This window comes from Canis lupus, chromosome 3 (assembly GCF_003254725.2).
Source record: "Canis lupus dingo isolate Sandy chromosome 3, ASM325472v2, whole genome shotgun sequence".
NCBI classification, from domain to species: domain Eukaryota; kingdom Metazoa; phylum Chordata; class Mammalia; order Carnivora; family Canidae; genus Canis; species Canis lupus.
The window spans coordinates 27347260-27359897 of record NC_064245.1 but is presented as its reverse complement, the minus strand read 5'-3'; the positions used below and the strand labels follow the sequence as shown (position 1 = coordinate 27359897).

Below are 12638 nucleotides of genomic sequence, written 5' to 3'. Positions count from 1 at the left end.
ATTCCAGGGAAACATTTGTAACATCTGATTCTTCCTTTTCACATAAGCCTTGAGTACACTTCAAATGCTATAAAGAACTCAGCACAAAGCTGAGCCCTACTCTTAAGATTGAAATAAACATTATTTTTAGAAAAGCTAAATCACACAATGTACATTAAACCCTTTGTAAAAAGTACTGAAATATAAGTATTTAATGAACTTTACTTGGAGATCTAAATTAATTTCCAACTAAAGAAAGATTATGATGGTCAAGTCACAGGTTAAACTGTTAAAGGAAAAAGCAATACCTGTATAAATCCTATAGCCTTTGGGTCTCAGCACTAACTGTAAAGAAAGATGTCCGTCGCAACTGTCAGATTTAAGTACACTTAAAATCAAGTAAAAGACTGTATTATTTTTTAAATTTTCTATAAATTTGACACTTTTATGTCTCAAAAAAACCCTTTCTGGCTAGCCAACTCTTAGAGCAAGGGGGGAGAGGTGGGGGTATGCCTTTGATGTGCAAACTAACCAATTCAGAGCTGTACCTCCTTCATCTGGCCCACACAACCCAGGATGCAATTCTTCTGCCTTAATTATCCCAGGACTAGATATCAGGCAATAAGGGACTAACCCCATAAGTTTAGAGCCTACAGACATTATTCAGTGAGCCAAATCCTAAATTGTCTAACCTGATCTGCAATTCCCAAGGAAACTTCAATATAGCTCTAGCCTCTGCTTTTCCCATGCTCTGCTTCCTGCCTCCTGACCACCCTGAGGCTTCTCTATGTGCCCCTCAGATGTGTCCTATTTCTAGGACTTGTGAGTCTAAGAACTTTTATATCCCTGAGTCTCTCCTGTGTCACCTCTTGTGACTGGCCATTACAGAACACAAAATAGGCCAATCTATGTTCTTACATATGATTGCTTTTAAGTTGTATGCACATGAAAGAATCTAAGTTGTAATTACTAAACTGATTTTCCCTCCAGATTCTTGCAGACATTGGCATAGAGGGGGGGAAAAAAAAAAAACTTTCTCCACTAGTACAAATTAATAGAAGGGTGCATTTCTATGTCCACCTTGGAAATTACCTTAATTTTGCCATTATTTTCCCAAATTTAACCCTGACATAAAGGACACCATCTGAAATGAACAAGGCTCAAGAATAAGAATAGAAATGAAATACCCACCTGTGAAGGTGTACTGGTAAGTTCCATCTTTTCCTGTGATTTCTCCTTTGCTAGTCGAGCAGCTTCTTTAAATTCCTGAAACTTTTCTGCGAACTGAATGTATAAAGACTATATACATTAACCAAATAAAATAAAAATAGGTCTCAATGCCCACTTTTACCTTGGTTTTCTTTCATTGTCTGAATAACTGACTCTTACACAACCTAGCCCTCAAATCAATTACAGGTGTAATATAAAAATGAAGGTTAAAGAAACATAATACCCAACACTTGTTTGTAGACTATCACCTACTCTGACCCACTGCATTGAATTTGGTGTCAGCAAGTTTATCTATGTCCCTTCTTGGTTGTTCAGATATAATTTACTAAGACCAAGGTGCAGAGTACAGGATGTGAGTGGAATAAGTAAAGATTAGCATACTTTATCATGAAGAAAACAGAATCTTTTAAGTATTTACTCATAAACATCTCAGTATTTGGAGCTTACTTTTAACTTTTACTAGAATATAAACTCTCGGATTATATAAGGTTTTTTATTTTCAACAATATAAATAGTAACATTTACTATTACCACTAAATGACATTACTAGAACTTCATTTCCAAAGATTCCTAAAGAGCTAATGTACAGCAGCAGAGAGGAATAACATAATTTCACAAAGGTCTTTAAGACCGGTAAAAACAACAACAAAACTACAGTACATGAAATGCTAATTCTTATTAACCCATAGTAATCTAGAAGTGTCAGGGCCACAAAGAGTATCTATTATTGTTTTGGAAGTGGAAACTAGTCTACCACTAGTCTCAGAGGGAGTAAGTTAAGGCTACAGAATAACCAAATTAAAAAATAAAAAACCTAGATGCAACTTATAACATCTTCTAGAGTTGGTAATAAAAATATGAAATTCTATTTCCCTCTCCAAACCCCCATAAGTAAACCTGATTTCATTTCTCTCTTGGGATACTTTAGAAGGAGAGGTCATGATACTCTGACCTGCATTGGGGACTTAGATGAAGGTCAAAATTAAAATTGTCATTACAACTTTCCTTCTTACTTTAAACTTGCCACTACCACGTGTAACTTGTAGATCAGGAATTGAATCTTTATTAGTATGCTGTTCTTTTTTTTATACTGAGGAGATAGTCTGTCCAATTAATCTGAACACAAAGTTAAAAAGGTCTTACACGGGGTCAATAAAATAAAAATAAAACCATGATTAATTTCTCTATGTATTTTGAAGCAGAACAATTTTTCTTACACTCAGGTAGCATTTCAAAGTAGTTAATGTTTAAGACCCTTTTAAATTTCATAAAGGCTCACACTATTGCTAATCTTTATAGGCTTTGGTTTCCATGGTAACCAAAATACAACACAGTAATTACTCTAACAATTCAAGCATAGTTGCAATTTTCCTCATACATCAACCTTAGGAGACCAAACGTTTCTCTCAAGGTTGCTACTCTCCCTTATTTTGATAGACCCTTGTCTAGTTCAAATTACTTAGACTCAAAAATCATTTCATGCAAGTTTGAGAAATTAATCCACAATTTAGTTCCTGTGTTGTCAAGAAATTTAGGAAGTAATATAATTCTAGTTTAGCTTTTGCTTTTTTTGTTATAGACTTTAACAGGTAATTCCAAAAAGCTGCCATTTGAGTAATGGCAAAAGTATTAGAACAAACATGTAATTTCCTAAGGGGACTATTTATGGAGTGCTAATGCTCAACTGGATGCCTGTGTCCCTGTTATATCGAAATACTTTGAATCTAATTCTTACCTTTACCACAGCTCAAGAAATGTATTTAGAGAATACAACAGGTATAAGAGAAACCAAATAAGATAACGCTTGTTCATTTTCATCATCCTATTGGGGATAGATTTATAATCAAGAAGGCAAAAATTAAAATATCCTTAAAACTGGTCTCTAAACTATAATTTATATAAAAGATAACAAAAATATTTGAAAGCAACAGTGTTAAGAAATGTTTACAACCAAAACAAATGGAAACAAAGACTACTTTCATTACTGAACTATGTCCTTGATTCAATAAGTATTCATAAAAAAGTAACAGTTTTTTAAAAAAGAAATTTAAGAATCTGAATGATTTCTATAATAAACAGCATACTGTTTAATGTAAACATGAACAGTGTGTATCTTCAAGAGCCTGACTGCCCGACCTTGAACCAACTGCAACTCCCAAAAGGAATCAGATCCTGTGAATACCAAATTATATGTAAAATGTTTCAAATGTAGTGTTATCCTTTTATGGAAGGCTTCAAAGAGAGAAGTTTAAAGCATAAATCTTTGGGTCTGGTGAGCATAAAATCCGAGGAGCAAAAGTGATCATCATCCAATCCTGAGACAGTTTCTTTTTCCTTACATACTCTTTCTGTGTGACACCCACAAGATATCAAGACACTAGTGGTATGAACACTGCATGCTGTTGCTTATAAACAGGACAACTGTTTTATTTTCAATGGTTAGCCTAGTGATGTTCTGTTATTTTACTGGCCATTCTGGCCACAGTAATTCACTTGGTCAGTATCTTCCAAGAACTCTTCATGTGTTTATTATATTTCACCCTGTACTCCATCAGAGAGTCTGAAGTAATTCTCACCCAGATAAAACACGATTTTTCTTAAAAGTAATCTGTATGTGCCTACTATCATGTAAAAAACCTCAAATCTTTATTATTAGCAGCTTGTTTTCACAATTCAGAAGAGTTTGTGTTGACTTCCTTGCAGACCGTCTCTACTAAGGGTGCTAATCCCTGAGCAAAGTCCATTCTGAAGTGATAATCCCTAACTTCTATGTTAACTGTCACACAGATAGTTAAACACACAAATAGTTCTCTATCAATGGTGACTGTTTTTAATGTGTGCAATTTTCCAACTGACAGTGGAATCTAATGATCCCTCTCACTTCTTGCTTTAAAGTCACTACAATTGTTCTGAGAATATTAAAAAATTTCTCCCATATTTTATACTCTCCACTTGTTATTATATATTTAAGACATCTGACTTGAAGATTTCCACTTAATCTTATGAGTTAACTTACTTTAGAAAGATGGTGCTCAGAGGAGAACCCCAGTCCATAAACAGTGTTTGCCCGGCTATCGGCCCACTGGCCAAACTTCTGAGATGTTTTAGTAAATGTCATGTTTGGGGTGATGGTGCTATTAATTATTGCCTGAAAAATAAAATAAAAGTATGAGTAACTAGCCAAAAATTAGCAAACAGGCATTTAAACACAGGACAATTAGTTCCATAAAAACTCAGGATTTCTAACCAGTCACAATATTAAATATATGAAGATATAGAAATAATTTTTAACAATATAAGTGGCAGTGTAGAAATATGGTAACTAACAGAACTATAAATACAGGATACTCTATCAAAAATTTTAACACTTTACAATCACAATTAATTTTCTAATAATGTAAAAAATCTTGGAGAGTTTTTTAGTGCAGTCAGTTTCTTTCCTTTGAACATAAGGATCAGTATCTATTAATTTTGAGTAATACTCCCCGGAAGCAAGTAGGCTTTAATAACTGCTTCTTTAAAAGTAAGGCCCTATCCTCCAAATAATCTTTCAAAAATGAATACATCAAAAGAACAAATTTTCTATTTGTACACTAATTTTCTAAAATCCATGATCAAGAGTTTTCTTAAAGCTGACTTACTCAAAATATATCATGATACAGAAAAGATGTACACTTAGTACTTTTTCCTTTACTCAAGGGAAAAACAAACCCCTAAATACATAATTTACTTCTTTCCTCATAAAGTGGTATAAATTCATGATACAGAGAATCATTATCATTTCTGTTTATCACATAGTTTATTAGAAAACTAGTATTTTAGTGTGTTAGCTAAATATTAATTTTGGGAAGTGCCTGGGTGGCTCAACTGGTTAAGTGGCTGACTCTTGGTTTCAGCTCAGGTCATGATCTCAAGGTCCTGGGATGGAGCACGGTGTGGGGCTCTGTGCTCAGTGCAGAGTCTGCTTGAGAGTCTCCCCTCCCTCTGCCATTCCCCCTACTCATGTGCACTCTCTCTCTCTCTCACAAAAAAATAGTAATAATAATAAATTTTGGTGGTCACTATAATAAATTCCAACTATTATTTTAACATAACTTAAGTACATTCCCTCTGACAGTACTAGAAAAGTATAGAATCGGTTTTAGTTTTAATGCCCTCCAAAACTGAGATTACAAAGTGATTCCAGTAATAATAAAAATAAACACCTTACCAAGTTCATAAGCAGTCATTTGGTGAACTACTAAATGTGGAATGAAAATTACGCATTTTTAGAACAAAGCTAAATCTATTGACCATGTGAATAGTATAAATATAAATATTTACAAGCTTTGCACAGATTGATGAAGTTACAATAATAAATGTAGGACACTTGTCCTACTAAAGAGGAGAGCAAAAGAAAGAGTGGTCCTTTGCTTTCTATCACAAATAATAGATGAGTTAGCTGTTGTTCTAGGAGAGCCCTTATTCTTGATTATGCATTTTTAACTGACAAAATTTATATATTCACACTCCTTTCCCTTCAGTTCAAAAGCTGCTTTTCCTAGCATGTCATTTTAGATTCTGTAAAATGTAGCTAAAAGTGCTAACTTGCAGGTTGTCATAAAATGAAAAACTGAATAGAAACGAATATATTAACAAATGGTAAGGAATGGAGTAACATAAGGTAAGGAATTTGGTTATGGAATCATTTGGTTATTAGCTTTTGATTAGCTTTTTAAACTAGGTACCTATTAAATGCCAAGCCTAATTCTAGAGACTTGAAATATAACAATCAGAGGCAATGTAACTGTGGGTTACATTCTAAAGCAAGAAGAGTTGGTCCATGAACAAAGACTAATACAATTTCATGGAGGGGTTAAGTGCTATGAAGCCCCTAAGATCAGCATATGATAGAGTCTGAGAGGCTGGAAGGCAAGGACTGGCAGGTACTATGTTAGATGTGGTGGTCCTCAAGTGTTCCCCCAGGAGGGTGCTTTTGAGAGCTGGAATCGGAGTGCTTTCAAGGACAGAAGGGCATTTTACATGTCATCCCAGTAACTCTCAAAAAGTAAGGTACCAAGAGGTTTTCTAAGCATCCGAGAAAACTGACCCATTTGTGTTGGTCACAGATCTTCAGTTTTAGCTATTGGAAGTGAACTTCTTTATGCTTTTAAGAGTTCCATTTTAATCACCATTTTGAACATTTCCTTGCCTCCACTTGTTCTGGGATTACTTGTTTGGGGATTCTTCAATCACTAAAGAAAAACTTTAAAATGGTAGATGATCCTGCACTTTAAAAAAATTATTTGTTAGAATACTTTGACTAGAATGCTTTGAACTGTTTGAATATGAATCTACTTAGAAGAAAAATTTTAGTTCTTTAAAATAAATCTGTCTCTCAATCTCAGAGTTCTTGTCCTTTCAAGGAAAAGAGGTAAAAATGCTGTGTCATTATAGATCGTGGTGTGCTCTTATTCTGGCCCTCAGCCATGGTGATGTCTCTGCAGCTTGATTAGAAAAACCGTTAAGCAAACTTTACATGCACAATAAGGGTACTAAATGGAACAAACAGACATTTTCTAATCAGGGGCACCTAAGGGCTTTCCAACTCATCATGCAGTACAGAAATAGAAGTGGGGGTGGGGAAGGGAAAAACACTCATTTAGCCACAAGTAAATCACTACTGCTTATCGAGAAAAAGCAACTTCTGCAGGGAACTGCAGTAGCTACCCGCATCAGTCTTAAAAAGTAATTAGAAAATGTAACTGCTACAGAGGGTAGATTTTGTAAAAATAAACAAAACAAAAACTTGTTCACAAGAGTTAAGAGTCTGATGATTACAAACTGCAAAGTATATTCAAAAACGGAAATGCCAGCAGCAATAGTTCCTACTGCTTGAGAACGAAGAACACATGAGAATTATTTAATCACATGGGACAAGGGAATACTTCAGTTGAACTTTATTCCATTTAACTCTCCCGTCTAATAAAATGATGTTTTATCTGTGGTTTGGGCCAACTGGGAAACAAATTGTAGAGAACTGAAAGTTCTAGTCAAGGAAAAGAAATAAATTAATATTCTAGTGTCTGAGGTCATAACAGTTAAAATCTGTTGATTTCACTAAACAGTTACAAAATATGACAAAATTATTCTTCATTAAAAAGTTTTACAGGGGCACCTGGATGGATCAGCCAGTTAAGTGTCTGCCTTGCCTCAGGTCATGATCTCGGGTCCTGGGATGGCGCCCAGAGTCCAGGCTCCATGCTCAGCTGGGAGTCTGCTTCTCCCTCTCCTTCTGCTCCCACCCCATGCGCATGCTCTTTATCAAATTAATAAATAAGTAATCTTAAAAAAAAGGAGTCTTATAGAAATTAACTATTTCTCAAGTCCTTTAAATCCTCTAAGTAAAAATGAAAGATAATAATTTTTTTTTTTTAAGTTTTCTTTACTGGGGCACCAAAGATCATGCATGACCTGAGCCAAAATGAAAAGCTGCCCGCTCAACTGACTGAGCCACCCAGGTGCCCCAAGAATCAGTCATTCTAATAAATACCTATTAGTGACTTAAATACAAGATAAGGTACAAATAGCCCCTGTAATTCTATAATCTATTTAAGGAGATGATGAGTGAGCATGTGAAAAAAATGAACTCAGAGTCGAGCACTAAATTATCTTTTGTTCCCCCTAAACCACAGACAATATGTAACTAATAGCCTGAAAATATTATTAATGGTAACAAAAGCAGTAAATGTTTGCATACTGATTACTATACATCCTTAAAATGCTTTTGCCTAAATTAATTTATTTAATCATCACGACAATCCTGTGAGGTAATGATGTAGGCATTTTTATTAATTTCTTTTTACAGATGAGAAAATTGAGGTGTGAAGATATTAAGTATCTTGTCTAGGTAACATGGCTAGTGAACAGTTAAAAAAAATTCAAGCCAGACACTCTATGTCTACAATCTGTGGTCTTAACCCTTACACTGAACTGCTAAATTTTTTTTTAAGATTTTATTTATTTATTCATAACAGACAGAGAGAGAGAGGCAGAGACACCGGCAGAGGGAGAAGTAGACTCCATGCAGGGAGCCCAATGTGGGACTCGATCCCAGGTCTCCAGGATCACACCCTGGGCTGCAGGCGGCGCTAAACCGCTGAGCCAACGGGGCTGCCCTGAACTGCTAAAATTTCAAGCTGAAATACCTCAGGGCTTCAAAAAAGCTTGAAGAAGAATGGAGCCCTCATCTTTCTATACACGTTATATCCAGAACCCAATGTCTGGTATTTCTGTATCTCTCTGTGTTATTCAAAATTCATTGATGAAAAAATGGAATTTCCCCCCTTTGAAAGGCATACTATCTACAAGACACTGATCAAAGTGCTCTGTAGATATAAACTCGTTTAATCCATACTAACACCACTAATGAGGTGAGAACAATGAGGTTCAGAGAAGTAATCTGCCCAAAGTCAAACACTTAGTAGATGGTAGAGCTGAGATATGAATCCAGGCAGTCTGTGCTCCTAAACATTATACCATCTGTCTCTCTTAAAATAAAAACTTAGGTCTTGTCCATAAACTTCTCTTCAGAATAAGGGATGTCAGCTTTAACGGTGACACTGACCAGACTTCATACCATTTAGGGATTTTGAGTTGCCTGCTAATCTACAGAAGTCTATCTGAAAGGAAATCTAGTTCCTTACTAGATTGTATGTATACTCTCAAAGAGGAGAAACTGTGTCCATTTTGTTCACCACTATATTTGTAGCACCTAGCATAGTGCCTGACATGTAAGAGATATGCAATGAACATTTATCAAATTAACTAAAAATTTGTAGAATATTTTGATATGTAACTCAATATAAAGTGGTCAATCCAAGTAATTTAGTAAACAAAAAATGTTGCTACCCTAAGAATGATCAATTTTGGTTTTTTTAAAGTTAAGTTTTTAGGGTGCTTTGATGGCTGTTGGTTAAGCATCTGACTTTGGCTCAGGTCATGATCCTGGGATAGAGCCCTGCATCGGGCTCTCTGGTCAGCTGGAAGTCTGCTTCTCCCTCTCCCTCTGCCTGCAGCTATCCCTGCTTGTATGCACGTGTGCACTTACTCTCTCTAATAATAAATAAATAAAAGACCTTTTTAAAAAAGTTTTTAAGTTTTTAAAACTCAAAAGAATATTTTATTTTAATAAAGACAAGTCTTCCAAATAAAACAGAAAATGCTCTACTGCATAAAACAGCAAGATTATTTAAAGTAAATTTAACTTACCTTTGAGCCATCTAAACTGATTATCCTATACACATTCCTTGTGCTGTCATAGAAATAAGACACAGTAACTGCATGCTTGCTGGTGGGGACCCAGTTCTTCTTCGTGTTTGGGTCAATCTGGAAGACATGAGCTCGAGTGCTGAAGATGGGTTGTTCCCTATAGGGCAAAAAATAAAAAAGACAGATTGAGAGTTTTATTCCCCTGGACAACAGACCATGAAAACTGTGAGAAATACCCCACTTAACCCAAAACACCCATATGCCCCAAAATAAGAGAAACACTGTTTCAAATCTGGACTATTGTAAGTACTCAATCATAAATTTTAATATAATTACAGTCTATCCTCATTATCTGTAGATTTTATACATGCAAATCTTCCTATTCGCTAAAATATATTTCTAACTCCAAAATCAGCACTTGAGATACCTTCTTAGTTTTTTGCAATGGAAAGATGTGAATCACCTGACATGCACATTTGCATCTGAGGGTGATCAAGAAAACAGCCTTCTTGTTTCAGCTCTCATACTGTAAACAAGTGTCCTTCTTGTGATCTATTTAACACCATGTATTTCACATTACTCTGCTTTTTGTTGGTGCTCTGTTTAAAACAGCTCCCAAGCATTGTGCTGAAGTGCTATATGTTCCTAGGTGCAAGAAGGCTGTGATTTGTTGTATGGAAAGAATATATTACATAAACTTTGCTTGGATGTGAATTACAGTGCTGTTGGCCATGAGTTCAATGGTAATGAATCAATAATACATATTAAATAAGGTGTATTTAAATACAAATACACATAAAACAAAGTTACATATTGACTGATGAAAATATGACCAAGGCTTGTAGGAAACTAACCCCGTATGTCCCCTGGGAGCAATCATTCACTATTCAATAATTCAGTGTTTGTGGTGCCTTTATAGGACACAACTACTGCAAATAATGAGAATCTACTATATCCTATAAATAACCTACTAAGAAAGTTTGCATTCACTATAATTTCTACCTCATTAGAAAATATATGGAAAACAAAGTAGCTCACAATCACAGTATCTTTTACTGAGATTAAGTAGGGCCTTAGAGATATATAGATTTTAAAAATAATTTCAAGAACCAAAGCTATTAAAAATGTATATTCAAAATATCATTAGCTTATTTTACAGTTTGGAAAACAAGCATGCAATGACCTATATGTAACAGAAGCATTATGATGCAAAATTTTCCAAGTTCTGAGCAGAAATTCTTCTGGAAAAGTCTTTTGTTTTGTTTTGTTTTGAGCTCAAATAAAGCTCATTTCTTTCAATTACACATCATTTCTAAAGCTGCTTAAGATTCTAAAGAGAATATTAATTAGTATTTAATGTTTCAAATTTTAAATTTAAAGAAAAGAAAGGATGGAAAAGGGAGAAAATGGAAAACAAGCAAGGCAAATCTGGGTCCTTGGCAACATGACTCTTTAGGTTAATAATAACGGGCTGGGTGTCACATATGCCTATGATCTGCTTCAGCTTTTGGAGAGCAGGTATGAAAGGGAGGTACCTTCCCTGTAGGTAACCTCCCTCTTCTCAGCTTTATTTCTGTAAACCTCCATAACAGCTTTTCTTATTAAAAGAATTTCTTCCAAAGGAATGGATCCTTTTTATGCCATTCCCTAAAAACTGAAGCAGAAAGCCATCATTTCTGGCTTAACTCACGTTATATACAGTGAGTATATTGGATTATTGGATTCATCCAATAAATAATTATTAACAATCTGGCAAGGCATTGCACCTGGGTGAAAAATTCTGAATTAGGACTAGATCTATTCATTCCCCTTTTCCCCACCTTCAATCCTTCATTTTTTCAATGAGGCTGATGCTATACTTGGGTTATCTTCCAGAAAGCCATGTAAACTTTGAGTTTTCTCTTCTTCCCCTTTTAATTAAAGTTCTAGGTATAAGTGTGTAATTGGTCAGCCTGACTGTAGCTAGTTCCAATTCACAGGAAAACCCAATCACACAAAACTGTATTTATTAAGGCCTGTAAGGAAAGGAAGGAGGAACTCTAGTCTTTACTAACAACCCCTCTACCTCATTTGAAAGGGAATAAATTTCTAAATAGTTGAGGATGTTGCAATATGTTTTATAAAAAACTAAAATAGTTAAGACAATGATAGCACTTTTACAAGTATTTTAACAAATCCTTATCAATGGAAATCCAATGTTTTCAATTATTCTAATACTTTCGACATTTTAATTCAATTATATTAATCTGCACAATTAATCCACACCATTTAATTCCCTTCTGAATAAAAATCTTTTAGAATTAACTAGCTGTTTCACAAATGTGCCTTCTGAATTTGAGTATCAACTAGGTAGGTACACTGCTTTTCGTCAATTCTCTTCTGAATAGGTGATTTGTGGTCAAAAGCCTATCAAAATCTAGATGAGAAAGCTTAGAAAAATAATTTCACTGCTGACACAGGGAAAAGAATTCCTAGAATAAGGAAGTTACCACGTCTATCAAGGCATACTAATAAATGGTTCAGACTTCTCTTGGATATCTATTACCTGCCCAAAACAGAGAGAGAGATGGTCCCTGTCCCTGAAAAGTTCAATTTGATGAGGGAGGACAGATGTCAAAAAAAAAAAAAAAAAAAAATGCTTTTCAGCATGATACTATTCTCTGAAAACAAGTGACCAAGAGCTCCTACCATGGAGAAACTGTGTAGGAGTTTGAAACACAGTATGCTATGGTGGGAAGAAGGCACAAGTACACTAGGGTGTGTAGTAAGTATGAGCACCTTTAAAGAATGAGGCTAAAGAGAGGCCAGTTCACAAGGGTCTCCTCCAGAAACTACTGAGAGATTGTATATAGAGAACAGCTCCGCATGTTAGAAAGATAAACTTGGCAGTACTAAAGAGGGTGGGTGGGAGGGAAACAAAATCGGACACAGGAAGGCTAGTCACACCCTTATGAAAGAAACTCAAGTATTAGAAATAAAGAGGAACGGAGGTTAGGGAGTGGGAATAAAAAACGTGAGGAGGGATTAAAGGTAAACTTAAAAAATAGAATCAGTAAGATTAAGGAATACATTGGCTGTAGGGCAGTGTTTCTCTAACAGGAGTGATTTGTTCACCATGGGGTATTTCACAAAATCTGGAGACATGTTTAGTTGGTATAACTGAAGGAGATTGCAATTGG

At 35.1% G+C, this 12638-nt stretch overlaps 1 protein-coding gene across 6 annotated transcripts in view; it reads right to left on the bottom strand.

Annotated features, from left to right (window-relative positions):
* The window catches only part of HOMER1 (homer scaffold protein 1), a 135183-nt gene that overhangs the window by 76123 nt on the left and 46422 nt on the right, over nucleotides 1–12638 (bottom strand). For 4 of the 6 annotated variants that reach the window (XM_049108343.1, XM_049108342.1, XM_049108340.1 and 1 more), the window contains 3 exons: nucleotides 9460–9616; nucleotides 4226–4357; nucleotides 1171–1278 (listed from right to left, as the gene is read on the bottom strand). In XM_049108343.1, the coding sequence (XP_048964300.1) occupies nucleotides 1171–1278; nucleotides 4226–4327 (210 nt within the window). In that variant the 5' untranslated portion in view covers nucleotides 4328–4357; nucleotides 9460–9616. The remainder of the gene's footprint in view (nucleotides 1–1170; nucleotides 1279–4225; nucleotides 4358–9459; nucleotides 9617–12638) is intronic. The other 2 variants (XM_025437040.3, XM_025437039.3) reach the window with 1 other exon arrangement.